The sequence below is a fragment of the Gymnodraco acuticeps genome, unplaced genomic scaffold (genome assembly GCF_902827175.1).
Source record: "Gymnodraco acuticeps unplaced genomic scaffold, fGymAcu1.1, whole genome shotgun sequence".
In the NCBI taxonomy this organism is placed as follows: domain Eukaryota; kingdom Metazoa; phylum Chordata; class Actinopteri; order Perciformes; family Bathydraconidae; genus Gymnodraco; species Gymnodraco acuticeps.
In genome coordinates, this window is record NW_022990235.1 from 12,442 (window position 1) to 32,046 (window position 19,605).

The 19,605-nt window shown below is 40.1% G+C and overlaps 1 protein-coding gene and 1 long non-coding RNA gene across 2 annotated transcripts; one reads left to right on the forward strand and one right to left on the reverse strand.

Moving 5' to 3' along the window:
- Positions 1 to 5,445: 5,445 nt before the first annotated feature.
- On the forward strand, positions 5,446 to 6,138 carry LOC117548048. Its single transcript, XR_004569288.1, has 3 exons — positions 5,446 to 5,520; positions 5,766 to 5,859; positions 5,968 to 6,138. It is a non-coding gene; the product is annotated as an uncharacterized LOC117548048 (long non-coding RNA).
- A 9,764-nt stretch (positions 6,139 to 15,902) lies between these two features.
- On the reverse strand, positions 15,903 to 17,777 carry LOC117548227 (putative nuclease HARBI1). The gene is made up of 2 exons (XM_034219375.1): positions 17,511 to 17,777; positions 15,903 to 17,038 (listed from the first exon to the last, which is right to left on the reverse strand). The coding sequence occupies exons 1-2, from the start codon at positions 17,640 to 17,642 to the stop codon at positions 15,983 to 15,985; spliced, it is 1,188 nt and encodes a 395-aa protein (XP_034075266.1). The 5' UTR covers positions 17,643 to 17,777; the 3' UTR covers positions 15,903 to 15,982.
- Positions 17,778 to 19,605: the final 1,828 nt, after the last annotated feature.

Sequence of the window (19,605 nt, forward strand, 5' to 3'; positions counted from 1 at the left end):
TTCTCACACTTTTTTCTTTTTCTTTTGTTCTCCTTTCCCTTTCTTTACTGAAGACATAATTCAGTCTTCGTGCTCTCCACAAATACAAAAATGAATATTCCAAGATCATTCCATGGTGTTTTCTGAGACAGTAACAGACGGAAAGCTAATGTGTGTTTTTGGCCACAGCTGACTTTGTTAAATGGAGCGGACTTCTTAAATGACTACAAACGGTCCCTTGATCCGAGCTTAGCAAAAATCTTCTATCCCAGCGGAGAACTGCTATATGGAAATAGCAGTTCTCTTAAAATCGTAGAAGAATACTTCTAAGTAGTGGAATATTCTTTAATAATGATCAAACATAAGTCCAACAAATGTATTTGTCAGTGCTCACATGTGGAAAGCGAGTGTATCAGCTTGTATACTTACAACTTCTGGTTAGTTTGTGTTCGTCTGTCTGAAACCTCAGCAGAGAAGAAGCATTCTTTACATAGACGTTACATTTCAGTGGGTTTATTTGAGGGGCACTATATACTTACACACATTTTATGATACGGTGTGTTAGACTCTTATTAAATAACAGCTCTGGATTAATCCCCAAAAGAATAGCAAATGTTATATTGAGGTCCCAGAGTACTCCTGTCCGAATTGCTATTGATTTAAAATGGGCTTAAACAGGTTAACTTGCTTAGTCTTACATTAATTAGAGGGCTCAGTGATGAAATATGTCACAACACATTACTCTTGTCTCTGCCCCTTATGAGCCTGTAGGTTCTCCAGGCAAGGTTAGCCCGGCGCCCATGTGTGTGTCCCGCTCCAGCAGGTGGTTCAGCCACAAACACCCGCTGGTAACTTTTTCACTTGTCATTGTTGGTCTACATCACTAAGTTAGCCAAACAGACAACCTCTCAGAGAGTCATGTCAGCACACATCTGCTCCTCGTGTTAAATGAGAATTAGAAGAACTGACTCCTTGTCTTTTTGCCAAGACAGCCAAAAGATACAGTGGCAGAGGGGAAGGGATTTCACCGGTGTTTACAAAGATCTTGTGATTGTCTTTTGGGACTGTTCACACAGGCTTCATGCGGCACCAAGCAGCAGTTGTATGTGTTTTATTTAATGTGTTTTCATGTTTTCTCTATCGATATTCATCCATCTTTGCTTATATATAATATATTCTTCTATCTATGTCTTTATATGCACCACATATACCAAAGGAAATTCCTCTTATGTGTAACCCTACTTGCTAATAAAAACGATTCTGATTCTATATATATTTCACAGTGAGAAAATATGTACACTTTAATATAAAATGTGCCACAGGCAAAAAAAAAGTGCCAATGGCATAGTTTATGAGAGTCAGTGTAATTTAAAAATAATCTCAAAGTAATCAAAATATAATTAAGTAGACGGATAATAAAACTGGAGTTCTTTTTGTTAACATTTTCATTTAATTTAAATGTCCAATTTAAATGAATAAATCCAAGAAAATATGTAAGAAAGAATATGTCTTGTGGCTCGCTCGGGCTCTGAGAGTATTAAATGGATTTTTAATGCATTCGTATTTAAAAAACTTAAATCTGAAATAGGTCAGACGATGTTCAAACAAATGAGCTTCACACCAATTATCTTTTATCTGTGTGTGATCTCTCTATGCCACTAGGCTATTATACATGATCATCTTTGATCACAGACCCAGAGTTGTTAAATCACTGATAAGATTCAAATCTACTCAAAATCCAACTGCTAGCTTTTTCTTTTGCATGTATTTTCCTCTCCCTGTTCCTTCATATTGAGTCAACTTCCACATGCAACATGTAAATAGAAAAATAAAATCCATTACACTGCATGTGCCTTTATTGTAGCCCAATCTCAACGAAAGTACAGTAGACCAAATTTAAAATTCAAGTACACAGCTACAACTACTTCAAAATGATTTTATTTAATGGTTATGGATTGAAAAATGTCCACGCTTAATTTTCTTTATGTAGACTTTGACACTGCTTTCAGTATGAGCATAATCTAATTAAATTAATTCCCAAATCACGTATTATTTAATGAAAATATGTTCCAGGTGTTTTGGATCAATGGTACATTTCTACGGAAGAGGATTAGGGCCACATACATACAACAAATATTTTTTTTGGGAGAAAAAAGTCAGAATTCTGAGATTAAAGTCAGAATTCTGACTTTTTTCTCAGAACAAAAAAGAAACATATTTTTTTCAAATCCTCACAAAAAATTTTTTTATGTGGCCCTAATCCTCTTCCGTACATTTCTCTCCTTGTGTGTACTCATACTGTATGTTGCTTGACAAAATGCTAGCCTACTCCATAACACAGCAAGCCACAGCCATTGACCTTTGAAAACACAATGAACACTGAACATGTTGTAACGATCAATAGTGTTTAACACCACCCATTTTGGTCACTGATGTATTATATGTATTATACTGAGAGCACAGTGGGCACAAAGGCATGTTTTTACGCAACCATAAACGTTTTTCCCCTCTTAAGTTAGTGTCTTTCTTTCTTAGGGGGATTGATCTGCTGATGGATGTTGGAGATTGTATGTTTCTGTCTTAATATACATCGTCAAATGGTCATCAGTCATGTATCTGTCTACTCTAATTGTCACATATGCTGACAGAGACAAGCTGTGACACTAAGGACAGTGATTGTCTTCTGCAAAGCTGTGTAGACCACTACAATTCACTGTCCTAAATACAAGCCTGTACTCTGTGTCCTCTCATGCTCCCCTAAGACAACATACTCTTCCTCCAAAGAGAAACATAAAACCCCAATATCACTTCACAAAAGAAACCTTCATCTCACTCACATTAGAACAATTGCAACATCTTATAGGTTACCTGGACGCCTTCACTCAACGTTGAATTATCAAAATATGTTGTTACCATATCAATGGGCTTCTCTGACTATATTATGAAGGTTTATGCATGTAAGTGTGATATACTAACTCACAGCAGTGGATTTAACGGTATTTTTCAGTTTTGTTCCATGGAGTTAAACGATTACATTACAAATCTGCACATTAATATGAATAGACCCTGACATAACAGCTCTAGAAAGTCTAGCAACTAAGTCAAACACTAGACATACTGCATGCCTGAAATCAAGTGCACGAAGGGTTCCAAGCATAGACTGGTTCCAAGTTATTATTTAACATCTATAACAGTTTATTTTCTAATACAGTGAAGCCTTTTCTGCCCAAAGCCATAAGCCTGCAACCTCTATCAGACCTGAATGTACTGTACCTGTCAGCAAGTCAGACACTCAGCACTGCCGAGTGCCGACAATCACTTTATTGATCAGCAAAGCACTCATCACAGAGTGTCTGAAAAACTAGTTCATCAGTGCAGAAGTAAGGACACGGGAAAAGTACACCCCAAATAAAGAAACAGGCAGAGGAGACAGGTGAATATGTTCAGTCTGCAGACACTCTCATCTCAATTTACATGAATGATTTTGTTCTTTCATAGCCCTTGCCCCTTTCTTAGGTCTTTTAAGATATTAAGCATTTGCAATTTCATGCTGCTCAACTTTTCACATTAACTCAGCTGTTTTTTTGTTATTCATTTGAAGGTGATTTCTACGTGTTTAATACTGTAATCTAAGTATTTTTTTATTATCGTGGCATAATGGTAAACCATAGTAATCCTGTGGTGGAGCTGTCCACTTCACTATGGTGCTGAAAGCTTTTCACAAGCAGTATCCTGATACTGTCATTTTAAAATGTCTACTCTGATGTGTTTCAATGACTAATTTATTTAATTTGTGTAAAAATTGATATATTTTAAAACATTTTCAAGTATAGGGATTTTTTAGGATTCATTAAACAAATCAATGTAAGCAGTCTTTTGCAATGTAAGAAATGCAGAACAAGGGTTTTACAAGGTAACTTGTTTTTAATTCTCCAAATGTTCTACTTCTCCATGTTAAACATTTTAATTATTCAAGTTGTTTATGCACATTTCATAGGAATTTCACATTCCCACATTGTCTATTATGAGAATGAATATATGATGATAATGACTCAAGGTAAACTCTTGTAATTCGAACACTTTTACATTTATTTGTCTAAAGAACATGAATGAACATGAATTAAATGAGTTTAAGTTTACAAAGTGGTGAAAACTCAAGACCAAGAACTTTTAAATCCCTCAGTGATATATGCCATACATACAGGGCTTTGCTCAGTCTTAATTTACTATTATTTCCCTGAGTGGGTGTCCATTATGAGGCCAATGACTGGTGGATTGGCACCAATCATCCATGTGGCAATCCATTCATTCGTTGCCATAGAAACGGCCCGGGTGAATAGGGGATAAGTAGGGGCGCATGGAGAGATTGCTGACACCTGCTCTCCTCCATTTCCTATCACCACACACACATACTGTACAATACTTCACAAATATATGAAAATTATGTAACTCTGCACACACACACACACACACACACACACACACACACACACACACACACACACACACACCACACACACACACACACACACACACACACACACACACAACACACACACACACACACACACACACACACACACACACACACACACACACACACACACACACACAGTCAGTATGTATATTAAAATGTTAATAGGGCTGCACTCCTTGTAAGAAACGTGAGACAAGTTGATTATTTTCTTTACACCCATCTGTGGAAAAGTTTCCATATTTTCTGGAATTTCAATTATGATAAAAAGTAGAGCAATTTCGGAATTAGATAGTAATTAGATTGCTTTTGGATAACTAGATTATGGAAGCAGTAAACAACTAAATAGATATTGTGTTACATACTGTTGTTGTTTGTTTCTTTGAAGGTATATAATCTACATCTGCTTCACGTTTGGTGTTTATGAAAGCTACACTGATTGGTATGAGAGGCCGTCTAGCTCACAACTCATACTTGGTCTTACAAACAATATCAGAATCTCACACATACACCATTAAACTATTTTATACATATTGCTAAACACTTTTACACGCACAATCATACTCTCTTTCACACACTTTTGTCTGGGCCATAAATCAAACTGACTTACATACCAAACTGTACTTTCTTAGAAACACTATTATTACCACTTACATACCACATCATACTACAATATTATACTCTAGTAGTGTATGCAAGATGGAAAACTTTGTGTGTGAGAAATAATGATAGTGTATGTGAGAGAGGAATTGTAGTATGTATGAGGGTATAGTAGTGTGTGTGTGAGAGAATGATAGTGTATGTGAAAGACAATGCAGGGTTGCGGTCGAATAGTCCGGCCCATTCCCAAACCGCCCCCTACACCCTATCCCTACACCCTACCCCTCCGTTTGCGCGTTCACGCGAAGGGTCCGCCATATTGAGGGCTGGTCCAAAGCAATCAGGGCGGAGGCGTAGTGGGTTATAAAAGTCTCCGACAGCGAGTTTCCATGGATGCAGGCTTGATAATCTCACTCCACAGGTGTGCAACCGTTTTTCGGGCATGGAGGAAACAACGTCATACAAATGTGAGTTCCATGTGGTTATTTTTTTAAACGATAAATAATACGTTGCCTTAACTAAAACATGCCTTTGTGAACATGTATTTATAAATCTACACGTGTTAATTTGATTTGCCAAGATTACATTAGATTTTTATTTTGAAGATGTACAAATCTAAATCGGAATCAAACTAACAACACATGTGTCAATTCATCTCACATCCATTCACTTACGAAATCGGTTTAAACTTAAGTGTGATTTGTAATTTCAGGGACTGTGGTAAAAACCAAGGCACTTATTGCTTTAAGAATGGAAAAGGATGACCTGTTCTGCAAAAAACGCAATGCTGCCAAAGAAGCATGGGAGTGAGTTATGCACTCAATTCATATTTTGTGCAATGAAAGTAATGAATGTGCACTGTGGGTCATTGCCTTAACACCAATATATATTGTTTAAATATTCTATGATAACAGGTCAATCATTAAGGAACTGGACCTTGGGCAACATGTGTCTCACAAACAGGCCTCCAAGAAATGGGAGAACCTAAAAAAGAAATACAAGGTAAATGGTGTATTGTTATTGTAAAACATGTTTGTTTTTGAAAAAGCTGAACAAAGATTTCTAACATGCATTTGTTTGCAATAGGAACTTAAAAGGCCAAGGACTGGAAGAGGGACTGATCAGGGGGAAGAAACCCCTGCAACATGGCCCTTCTTCATGGCCATAGGTGCAAGGCCTTCAATTAGTCCTCCTGTCCTTGTTGCCTCAGCCTTGGCAAACCCCACAATCCTCTTTGATCCGGAGGTTGCTTCCTGCTCCTCTTCCTTCCCCCCCCCCAAATGTGGCTGATGATCCAGACCCCTCACCACCCTCACCACCCTCATCACTGTCTGAGGCTGGAACCACCCAGCAGCCCCCCCCCCCCCCCAAAAGAAAAGGTGCTATGGGAGTGCTGGAGTGCCTAGAACGCGAGGCAGAAAAAGAGGACGAATGCAGCACTCAGATACATTTCTAACCCTGTTCGAAAAAATGGTCGACAAAATGTGATTTATTTTTTCCCCCCCACCATTGGCCATTTCTATGTTTGATTATTGATGTTACTTAAAATACTTGTTTTTGTTCGCTTGTATTATTTATTTGGAAGACAATAAACCTAATTTAACGTACTTGTTGTGGAAATAATTATCATAAGACGCCAATTAGTAACATACAGGACAAACCTCGATGTCTGTTTACCTTCTTTAAGGACACAGGCGGCTTAGCCAATAATGTTATTGTTCCCATTCTGTGACCGGTCAATACTGGGATACAGATGGTCTGTGTTGTGGGTACACTGGGACACTTCCTTCTCTGTATTTGTGGACTCCAAGGTAAAATCTTCGAGGTCATAAGTGTCCGAGGCAAGTAGCTCTGTGTTCCCACACTGTTTAGGCTATCTCCTCAAATATGTTGTTTACTCTCTGCAAAACCAGTTAGATGGGCTGGCAAGAGAGAGGCTCTCCAGAATTGACGTGGCAACTCTACCGTGGAGTCAGAACCTCTGACTCTTGGACTTGTGATGTGAATCCTCCGGCCGTTAACTCCAAATAAACCATCATGTGTTTGACATCAAAGCTACTGCTCTTCCCGTGTCTCCTTCCTGAGTCGGTGACTCCCACTGCATAGCTACACAGAAGTTTCCTCTACAAATTGGCGTTGTCGGCAGGATGCCAACAGATCTTCAGATTGTGGTAAGTGTGATTTTCAAATCTACTTTGGACATTGCCTTATCAGAATCTGTGATTGACGGTATCCTAAAATTACCTGTGAAACTGATCGGCTGCGTTTCCTTTTGGTTAATGAACATTTGGGGATGATAAACCCAGGAGATCAGTGTCTGGGGACTCAGTCCTGGCTTATTTCCTCTGTGTGTGCTGCTCGGGACGGAAGTGCCATACAGGCATACACAGCTCATGTTTAGAGATACCTTAAAGAAAGGGCATCAGTGAAGTGGAGCTTCTGTGTGAATTGAAAGCAATGTAAAAGATTTGTATTGGACAAATCGCCGGATTTTGAGGGTCTTAGTGGCTAAGCACAGCAGTTGAAAATAAGCAGCCAAAGATATTTGCTGCTATCACCTCTCTGTAAAAACACGGCTCCAGCTGCAGGCTTGTGTGTGTGTGTGTAAAAGAAACCTCACCGTGTGTGTGTGGGGCTGGAGCAGTGCAGGCTGAGAGGAAGAAAGTCACAGCTTATTGCCTATAGCAGGGGTGGCCAACCAGTCAGAGGTTAAGAGCCACATTTTTTCTATGTTACTGCAAAGAGCCACATCAAACACAGTCACTGATACCGCTTGTTTCCGTTTTTTGTTTTCTGGAGACAAGATTTCAACCACGTCACTGATGCATTTTTGTGGCATTGGGATATATATTTTTTAAATCCTCTGGAGCAGAGAGAGGAGCTGTGGATTATTGATTAATGCATCAGTGTTTCTTAGGGTCAAAAACACTAAACTCACAACTTAAAATGAAAGCGTTTAGTTTATTTAATAAAAGAGCACATGTTCAATGTGAAAAGTGACAGTAGTTATAGATTATTTGCAATTTGGTGCTATATATATATTTAAAAATAAAATTATATATATATTTTTTTTAAACACCTTGAATTTCAGGGGGGGGCGCGGGGCTCCGTTGGCGGGGCGCAGCGCCCCTCCAAGACAATGGTAGGGGAAACACTGGATAGTGTTTAATCAACGATAGGTTTTCCCCCCCTCAAAGGTGATTGGTTCACTGCATCGCAGGTATTATTGTGATTGGCTCTTGGGCCACATCAAAATTATACGCGCTGTCATCCTCTCATACTGACACCACACATACACAACATACATAACACGGGACGAAAGTAACGGAGCGATTTTATCCGAGCCCAAACAACTTTGACCGGCCAAATTACGTCAGAATTATCAGCATTCAATACTTAACAGACCTACTAAATATCAGGTTTAACTGTCAGGAGTAGCTAGTGTTGTCACGATACCAACATTTTGGTTTCGATACCAAGTCAAGAATTGCGATTCCGATTCTTTTTCGATACTTTTCTTAAAAAAAGGGAAACGGTCTTAAATGTAATTATTGTGCTTTATTTCACACCAGAACCATAACCATAACACAAACTTTTAAACAATGAGAACAATAAATAAAATAAATGACAAGAATTCGTATTAAATAAAATTAATAAATGTCTTACAGACAGGCGTCCGTAGGCTTGCCCTCACTGTCAGAGATATAGCTAAAATACTTCCAAATTTCGCTTCTGGCGTCTTTTTTGTCAACAAGCCGAGGCGCAGCGGCAGTTGCACTCCCACTTGCAGCCATGCTTCTCGTTTTCTCACATGCTCTGGCAGCTAGCGCGTGCACGAGAGAGGGGAGGCACTTAGAGCGTGCTTGAGAGGGGAGGGACTTAGAACGTGCTTGAGAGGGGCGGGACTGCAGGCACGGCTGCAGTGCAGGGAGTGGAAGCAGAGCGCTGAACACACACGGCTCTTATTAAAACGGCGCTTTCTCACCGGAGTACTTTCCCCCGTCATTCTTAAAGTACCGATACTAATGAAACGGAGGAATCGTAACGTTTTTAACGGCAGGGTGTCGCGGTACCTTTCAAGTATCGGTACACCGTGCAACACTAGTCAGGAGTCAGTGTCTCTCCCCCAAACTCACACATATAAAATTCGATATGAACTGAAGAGCCGCATGAAACTAGGCAAAGAGCCGCATGCGGCTCGAGAGCCGCGGGTTGGCCACCCCTGGCCTATAGGTTTTAACTCACGGCACCGCCGTCCTTCAAACGGGACGGTCTAAAAGCACTCGTTGTTTAGGACCGCTTTTCTCATGGTTAGACGGGCCAGCGCGAAGTGCGTGCATCACCCGATGCGCCACGGCTCTCTGGAGCAGGTGGCGGTCAGGAGTGCATACATACAATTATAGGCTAATTGATCAGAGGTGTGTAGTGGCAAGCAAGCATAGGCAAACTGTGTTTCACCTTGAGGTGAACTCGATGGCGAGTAGATATAGGCTGGTCGTACGGACTACAGTCAACTGAGCTGTTGTTTGGAGAGAAAGGGCAGGGAAAAAGTCTGTGGGCTCCGATCGGGGGGGCACAGCGCCACTAGAAACAAATAGCCTAGTGGTTGTCGCAAGAGGATAAGCTAGTTATCGTTCTTGGACGGCTTTCAGGCACCGATAAATAACTTGTATGCAAGGGTGAGGCGTGAGAAGACGCCGCACTGGAGATAATTCCCCACCCCCTCTAAGATCTCTAAAATCCGGACTAAATTGAGCTGAATGAGCTTTGCTGTCGCGCTGGTGTTTATTAGGAGTTCATGTTTTGTTTGTCTGATTGTTTGTATGGGGGTCTATATTGGTTTGTCCCGCCGTCTTGTGTATGTTTTGTAACTAATAATTAATCAGTCCATAGACAGGGTAAAATGAACTAAACTTTAATTATCTCACCAAAAGTAAATGACCTGAGAAAAATAAAAAGTGTTTTTATGTCCTGCCTCTGAGTGCAGGGGAAAATGTAAACAAGAAGCCCACTGTTCAGGGTGAGCGCTGTAGGTGTAAGAAGAAAATAAGATTATATTGCTTTAATAATCCATTCTTAGATGGTATTGCTGGTATGTTAAGATATCTTTGTGACCTTGTATAAACCCTATGCCCGTCCTGCGCCCCGAGACCCTCAGAGACCTGCCTGAGGAGATCAGGGTTGCAAAATCTGGTTTTAGGTCAATGTTGTATTATTTGTTTCATTTATTCTTAATCTATGTATTGTATAGTAATAATGAATAAAAACGTAATGTATTGAACACATTCCGAAACAAAGCAGATAAGCAGAACAAGACTCAGACATAATACTAATTGTTGTTGAAACCTTTGCGCTGTTGCAGCAAAATGGAAACTGTGTTAATTATTCTGTTCCAACTGGCCACTGGAATCAGGTAATTAATATAAGTTGAAGTTCAATTACAGTTTTAAAAATAGTTTAACATTATTTATTAAACTGCTTGAAAATATTTCTAGTATCAACCAATTGGTCTCTATAGACAATACTAACATTAAAATAGTTGTTAAACTACTGACAAGTTTTCTGAAACCGAGCTTATGAACAACAGAGTAAAGGTCGCTGGTTAAGCCAGGATCAATATATTTGTTGAAGTTTTTATTGTGTGCATAATAAATGTGTTAAATTAATTGAGCAATTCTTTAAAAGTATAATGTTGCAATTTCTTTAAAATAAGTAATTACAGTTACAAAATAGGTGTTGTTTTCCAAGGGCCTCTCTTTCACAGGCACTTTGAATCATAACACTCCCAAGTCCTACAGAGATCAGTATCACTTTGTGTTGCAAGCCAAATCCAGGGGTTCTACTCGAGCCCAATTTTAAATACCATAAAGAAAAGTATTGAACCCAGCTCGAGCTAAATGTGAAATGTATTTAATTAATGTGCAAGTGTTTTGATTTATTTAAAATGTTCCAGTCTAGCTTCCTTCGAGTTTAGTGTAAACAACAGATTGGTTCTCATAACATTCTCACTGCTGTGCTGTCCCAAATGTTTTAAACCTTGGGCAGACAAGCACACACACACTTTGGATGAGTAATCACTTCATCCAAATTGTAAATTGTTGCCTTCTTTAAAGTTATTAGTAATTCAAGATTAATTATTAAATTAAATTAGGTACATAACAATAAACAAAATAACTTTGACTTGATCATTTTGTTCACAACATTAGACCTTGTCCTCTAATCTCTACTAGAATAAGATAAGTGTGCATGTTTGGGTGTGGAACACTCCTGTAATGTACCTAATCTTGTTATCCTTTTCATTACAGAGCTGGGGAAATGGTGTATTGCTTAGATTCTGACCCGTGCAAAGTCCAATTTTGACTGACTTTAGTTCTAATGTTAATGTTAATTTGATTTCAACCCATAAGGAATTATTTAGATGAACTCAACATTTCACATGATGATGGATTAGTGCTCCACATTTTTCCCACTAATTTGTTGTGCAATTAGGCCAATGGTAAAGAGAGACATTGATGACCTTGTGTCCCTTTTGTTGGTACGTGGTTCCATTCTGTCTATGGCCTTGGACGGCTTCACTAAGAATCACCCAGTTCTGACACAGTTCTGAGTGCAGTCACAGAGATGCTATGGCTGCTCTACATGAAATGACATTAATGGTCTGGTCTGAGAATGGACACCATTACCTGCTTCCAGAGACAATGCCGCTCCTCAAACTGAACAATACTGTCTAACGTGGGCCACTCCCCCCACCAAGACATGAACTGAAAGCTTGAGATCTGCTTTGAACACCTGGAAGCCTCCCGGTCACACCAGCACCAACCCTTGGGTCAGTCAGATGGGACTAACGGCTTAACTTAGGGCATTTGGTTCAGAAATATGACTCTCGTTACCGCAGAGTGGGTTGTTTTTTTAAGGCTATTCATACTGCTATGCAGAGGATGCCTGTAGGTTGGCAAGCTATTAAAAGCCCCTACTATTTTTTAAAATAGGCCTAAATGTCAGGGGCCTCTTAAATGTCTAGTTCTACATGTATTCCCATTATATGGACAATGTTTCCACCTGGTGAAACTGAAGGCTGCACGGTACTCAGGCTACAATACGACCATTCTGTTCTGCTCTAACAATTCAATTGATAGATTCTACATCAAAACAATTAGCTTTTATTGTTTCCAATGATAACGTCATTTTAAGAGAAGGAATGCAAACCAGTTTTCAAATGTAAGGCTTTGAATGTGTTTGACATTTCTCAGTAAAAACACCCTCAGACACTCACTATCATTTATGCTATGCCTTCAGTAGTGACTCAGATGTTAAGGGGGATGAAGCTTTTCCTCCCAAATCAGATATGCTTTGTTTTTCAACAAAGGTATGCATTTTCTGCATAATATATGTTTCTCACAATTGTTTGTTTTTTTGTAAGCTGCACACAGGTGATACTGAGTCTTCTCGAGTAATAGATTACACCATGCTTAAATAGACTCCTAAGTTATTATTTCATATGTGACATATGTAAGAAAAGGGAGGGAAGAGTCAATTATATTGAGTAATTGATTTTATATTGGAACATTTATTTCTCAAACCTGTTTTATGGAAGAGGAAAATATTTCTGATAAACTAATATTTTATCAAACGGTAAATGGTGAATTAATATAACATTTAGAATCATTGAGAAGGGGTGATATCCGCAGGGACTAGCTCACCTTTAAATTACAATAACATTTCTCTACTTTGGACTGATGAGTTTATGATTCTTGCATGTTAAATGACTAACACAAACCTTACATTTATGCATGTGCATGTCTCAGGAAGGCTCCCAAATAATTCTGAGGGGCCTATCCTATTTTTGTATTTAAATGATAATGTGCTAATCCATTACCTTGAGTTGTCTGCACTCAGGAAAACATCCCTATCAAGTGTTAACCCAATAACTACAGTAGGACAGCTCTGAAGGCCAAGGGTCAGAGAGAGAGCTACGTGGGTCCACGCCAGCCACTGCAAGGTCCTAGTCACCAACAAAAGTAGAGGACAACAAGTGATGTGTCCTAGTCACCAACAGAAGTAGATGACAACAAGTGATGTGTCCTAATCACCAACTTGCACCACACTTGCACTACATACACCAAAACACACTACACACAAGGTGTCACAGGCAAGTGCCAGCTGAGCGGTTCCATATGCTCTCTGGTTCCTCGTTTGTGTTACCGGTGTGCGGAGTCTGACTGTCCGTGTCACAACATCGACCGAGGGAATACACACACACACCCCATGGAGCATTCCCACCTCGTGATGACGGCTCGCCTGGGAAAACGACAACGCAACCGTGAGCAATACTACCGGAGAGCCTGGACAATCATAAAATGGTTCCTCTGCATATTTGCCATGATAGTTGTGTTAGGACTAGTCCTATATTTTATGTATCCATGGTCAGCACACAGCATGTCAGCCGAAATCGAGGTATCTAAGAGGTACATGGGGAGAGCAGGGCGAACCACATGGGCAGAGGGGCTGGTCAAGACAGGGATTGGTAACATTACTCTAAGGGATGGGGAAGATCGCACAGTGCAGTTACAGTGTTTACAATATCTCGTATTGCATATTCAGTGTCCCTGGAAGAATCCTTTCTAACGTAGTATTCTCTGATGTTAACCATATTTCCCTCCAACTGGCCTGGCCCAGTGATGCTGGGTTTAGCTCGCCACAAGATTACGTTTGGTTGTGCGGCGACAAGCTCTATCAAGTTCTGGCTCCCCTCTGGATAGGTACATGCACTCTAGTGGATTTGAATCCAGCAATCAGGCTTAACAACACTACTCTTTAATGTAACATTATCCATGCATAGAAAGATGTTTCAAGTACTGGATTAATTTCAGTTTTGGCCCAAAACAAATATTTATAATATTTCATATAACAATTATGTAGCATATTTGATCCTCAAATTAGAGAAGTATAATTTAAAGAAATTGATATTCTCAACATTAGATAAACACAGAAGAATCCTTTCCAAGTACCATAAGTAGCTCAGGTAAGTATGGCTAATAGGAATACTTGATAGACTTAATTTGGTACAGATCAGTGGTAGCATTTACAAATGTAATAATTCAAGGTTTAAAAATGTTTAATCCTTCCTTTCCAGGTTTTTACAAAAGTCTTTGAATATTTGCCTAACTTTTCCTTTTCAGATTTTGAACAATGTACTTGACTAAAATGAATGTATTGATTTCACTAAGTGCCTTACTCTTGACTAAAGCGTATTTAAGTAAACGTAAAAGTAATCCTAAAATTGAGGACACTGCACTTTTGCAGATTACAGATTGATCAAATCACCATTGTGAATTCTATACTCTAACTGTACATTTTTAGCTGAATCTCTTACGATCCTGAGTTTTAAAATGCTTTTGACTAGTGATTGCCTTCAAGTAAATCTTTAAAGCGGCAAGCTGGTTTTGATTTTATAGTTTGATGAATTAAATTAACTAATGGTAAATGATAAAAGATATTAGTTTAAAACAAATATTTAGCCATTGTGCACCTGTGTTTTATGTGTGTTCATTATTATGCTTTTGACAAAAGATGATCAAACACTGATGAGAGATGATTTTTCCTATTATGATTGGCTGTATCAATCATTGTGATTGAATGTTTCAATCTTATTCCACTTTGTGATATAATTGATGTAAGGTGAGACCACACTCGAACCTGGAGACGCCTATTGAGTTAATTATTGACCAAATTATTATTAGACTAATGTTTTTAGGTTATCATAAATGATAAAAAGAGAGGACTGTTGTGGAAATAATTATCATAAGACGCCAATTAGTAACATACAGGACAAACCTCGATGTCTGTTTACCTTCTTTAAGGACACAGGCGGCTTAGCCAATAATGTTATTGTTCCCATTCTGTGACCGGTCAATACTGGGATACAGATGGTCTGTGTTGTGGGTACACTGGGACACTTCCTTCTCTGTATTTGTGGACTCCAAGGTAAAATCTTCGAGGTCATAAGTGTCCGAGGCAAGTAGCTCTGTGTTCCCACACTGTTTAGGCTATCTCCTCAAATATGTTGTTTACTCTCTGCAAAACCAGTTAGATGGGCTGGCAAGAGAGAGGCTCTCCAGAATTGACGTGGCAACTCTACCGTGGAGTCAGAACCTCTGACTCTTGGACTTGTGATGTGAATCCTCCGGCCGTTAACTCCAAATAAACCATCATGTGTTTGACATCAAAGCTACTGCTCTTCCCGTGTCTCCTTCCTGAGTCGGTGACTCCCACTGCATAGCTACACAGAAGTTTCCTCTTCAGTACTGTCCTTCATGTCTTCAATATTGTATGGGATATAGTAAATACAGGTAGACGGGTGATGAAGGTGACATTGCGTTTGCTTGATTGTTAGATGGCTACATTGTTCTGTGTGGGTTTCATAATGTAGAAGGAACAGTTTTGCACAAAGTAATGTTGTGCACGGAACTAAAGTGTTTTTTCCAAAGTCTGAAGATTAACCCTGAATATCAGCATTTTAAATAAAGATATGTCTGTGCGCTTCATAGGTATAAGGCATTAAAATATACATGACATTTACGGTCTTAATTGCTCATGTCAAACCATTTGCAGAGTTGCACTCAAAAACAAAAGTGATTGTATTAGAAGACCTGTGTTCATTTTCTGAACCTTTGCTCTGTGCTCCTATAATGTGATTGAATGATCCAAGAGGTAAGGACATTTGTCTCCAATTTGGGATTATGCAGAAAGACAATTCCGGAAAACCAAGTTTGAAATCAACGGTGCACAGGTTTATTTTATTTCACCTCTTTTCTCTAAAGTGAGAAGTGGAGCTCACTAAAACAAACTAAATTAAATCAGGTATGTGTGCACATTTCAAAAACACAAGTTAACAGACAACCACGTTTTTCCAAAAAAAAACAAAGTTCATTAGATGTAATCGTGCTCTCTCAGGTGTGGTGCCATTTGGACAGGAACAGAGAGTTGTGCAGCAATCCTGTTCCTTAGGTGCTGTCCAGGACTTTCCTGTCCAAATGCTGCGGCAGGGGGAGGACTCTGGTCCCCATCTTCAGGGGGGAAGGCTTCAGCATCCTCAAGGACATCGTTCATGTCTATGCACAGATTGTGCAGAAATGCACAACATGCAATGATGTCAGGGGCAAAGCTTGGACTGACCTCCAGCGCTTTGAAAAGGGTGGCCCTCCAGCGAGCCTTCATCCTTCCAAATGCTCTTTCCACCACAGACCGAGCCCTGGCATGATGCCTGTTGAATCTGGCCTGCACCTGGCCGCGAGGGACCTTGTAGGGTGTGAGTAATCCCACTGGTTTTTCCAGGCAGGGATAACCACCGTCCCCAAGGAGGAACCAACCAGCTGGGGGAAACAGTGCCTGGCAGAAGATGGGGCTGTTTCGCAGTACTCTGGCATCATGAACGGAGCCTGGATAGCCGATGAAGACATCCAGGAATCTCCCAGTTGAGTCACAGATGGCCTGCATCTGGATGGAAGGAAACAGCTTGTAATTGATGTACTCCTTGTGGTACTCGTTTCCTGGAGGTTTGATGCGAATATGGCATCCATCAATCGCACCAGCAGCACGGTGAAATGCAGGACTCTTTGCAAGCTGACAGAAGCCATCTGCAATCTCTGGCAGCTCATCTGGGGTTGGCAGGGAAATGAGGGTCTTCAGGTTGGCCTTTATCTTCCCGGTGACGTGTTTGATGATCCTGTGGACCGTCGATTTGGGAATCCTGAATGCTGAACCCACCACAGAGAGTGATAGTCCATGGGCCAAGCTGTAGAGGAGAACAAGCACCTCGATGTCTTGTCCCCATCCGTGGTCCTTTGGGGAGGAAAGCATCTGCACTAAATACACCACACTAGAGCGCTTAACTCTAAAGTCCTTCTTTAGACAGGCTTCAGGGTTGGCATACACGGCGAGAATTGGGGCAGTGGCATTGAGCTGCATGTAAAGACCTTTGCCCCCCTGTAAAAGACAAACACAGGACACAGTATTGTTCAATAACTATACTCCCACACACACACACACACACACACACACACACACACACACACACACACACACACACACACACACACACACACACACACACACACACACACACACACACACACACACACACACACACACACCACACACACACACACACACACACACACACACACACACACACACACACACCTCTGTAAACAATTCTGAGACCAAGTCAAATTAACCTTTCCTTTTTTATTCTATAAACTACTGACAACATTTCTCTGTGTTGGAATTCTACATACACTATACAGATATACACGTATAGCTTATAAGGAAAGAATAAAATAATGTATATCACAATATATCTAAATATCTATTTGTATTACACATACAAAGTTCATAGACTACTATATAAGAAATAAAGTGAAGATAATTGTTGTATTAGAAATATTGAAATGTTTACCTGCCACATCGCTAAAATGCGCCTCAACCTTCTGCGCCTTCTGTTGGATCTTGCCATTGCACCCGCTAACAGGCGACGGATAGCAACGCAGGTCAATGCAGCCGACAGATGGAGATGTGAGTTGGACACCATGACGTCCGTTTCCGTTTCCTGCGGAGAGAGGGGAGGCCGTCCCAAAGCTTGCCGCTGTATTTTTACCCTTAACCCTTAATGGAGGGAACTTCATTCAGCTGTGAGTGTGCCTACAGACGGAGTTCACTCCGTCACGGAGGGTCGAGGGAGTGGTTTGGGATTGGGCCTCAGTTTCTCTTAGGAACCTTCCTAACGGAGTGAAATGACCCGGAAGTACCTCAGTGGCAGCCATGATAAGTGCCGTTCGAATTCTCTAGATCAGTGGTTCCCAAACGGTGTGCCGTGAGGCAAGTCCGGGTGTGCCGTGGGATTTTGTGACAACCATACGTTATTATTGCAATATACAACTACACAAAAATAATTATTTTTTAATGTACTATATCAGTACTTTGTAGGTTTATATGTACGTAATCTGCGCGACTTGTGCGTCCACATCTCCACGTGCAGTGCTGCATAAACATGGCTGAGTCAGCGATAACTCTCGAGGGGTGGAGGTATGCCCATTACTTTGAGTTCGTCCGAAGAATAGACAGGAATGTGACGGTGAGGTGCAAACTGTGTCCAGGCCAGAAGCTGTTATCCACTGCTGCAAACACCACGTCTAACCCTATGGTCAAACCTCAACAAGCACCTGCAAAGAACACATGCTAAGGTGAAGCTACCGCACACGCTATTTGTTGTTTGTTTATATCACGTGGTCGGTTCTTCTTCTCTGTCTTCCGTTTGTTGCCTGTTTTGAATGACAAATACACACTACCGCCGCCTGCTGGTAAGGAAAGTTATTGCCACTCACGCATGCGCAGTTCGTACGTGTTCGACGAGTAAAGTAACGAGTTACTTTATGTAGATAGTAACGAAGTAGTGTAATATATTACTTTTTTAAAAAAGTAATATGTAATATATTACATATTTTTAGTAACGACCCCATCTCTGGAGTTGGCGTTCTCTACTCTGGTTTACATGAAGAACAACAGGAGGTCACGGCTCTCTGTTGAACAGGACTTGCGAGTGGCCCTCTCCTCAGTGCCACCAAGGATTAAAAAATGCTGTGCGCCCCGACAGGCACATGTATCTCACTAATTTGTAAATCGGCAAAAATATTTACAATAGCACATGTTTCAATGCTGATTGCTGAAATGTTACATTTATAATTTGTAGTTCAGGACCATGGACTACAGCTTCCTTGCATTGACAGTTCTCTGTGCTGAATTTCTGCTGAGTTTCCTTTGCCTCATTTTTAATGTTGTGACCTGTCTGGTTTAAATGAGTGTGTTGCTGCTTTGATGAAGCCTAATTTGATAAAGTTTCAAATTAATTTCTGAAATATTTCGTTAATAAATATTTCATGAGTAATATAGTTGTCTGTCACATTTTATTTGGCATTAGTAAATAATTATGCACATTTACAGATATTTTACATGATATGAGTGATAACACGTGTTATAAGGGCTATTTTGCACAATAGGTGTGCCTTGAGATTTTTACTTGTCCTTTGGTGTGCCTTGGGCACAACAAGTTTGGGAACCACTGCTCTAGATGATAGGAAAGGCGGTTTCAAACTAAGAGAAAATGCTGTCCCACAGCCACAGCATTTGCCGTCACACAACATTCGGCCGTTCATGGAAACAACCGATTATGACCGAGAAATAATATCATGAAAGTTACGGTGCTTATTAAGCATTTTAAAACGTATGTGGTAAGTTGCCAAAGTGCTTTGTTTTGAACGTTCATCAGTATTATAATCAAAAAGAGAAATATGAACGTTAGTTTTTACTGAAATGCTCAGTAAATGTAAGGGAGAGGGTGACGACGAGCATAAGTTTCACTTTCCTTTTTTATTTAAATTCCAACTTTGGTCATGAAGAATATGTTTCTCTGTTGTCCACGTTCATAAAGCATAAAACAACAGCATCAGAGCACGGTGCAGAGTCTCTAGATGAGTTTACAGGAGTCCCTCGTTCTC

What these genes read in the sequence shown, in the direction of transcription:
- LOC117548227 (XM_034219375.1), bottom strand. Translation starts at nt 17,642, where the DNA reads ATGGTGTCCAACTCACATCTCCATCTGTCGGCTGCATTGACCTGCGTT. An exon ending in GCATTTTAGCGATGTGGCAG is followed by an intron (nt 17,039 to 17,510) that starts GTAAACATTTCA and finishes TGTCTTTTACAG; the next exon opens with GGGGGCAAAGGTCTTTACAT.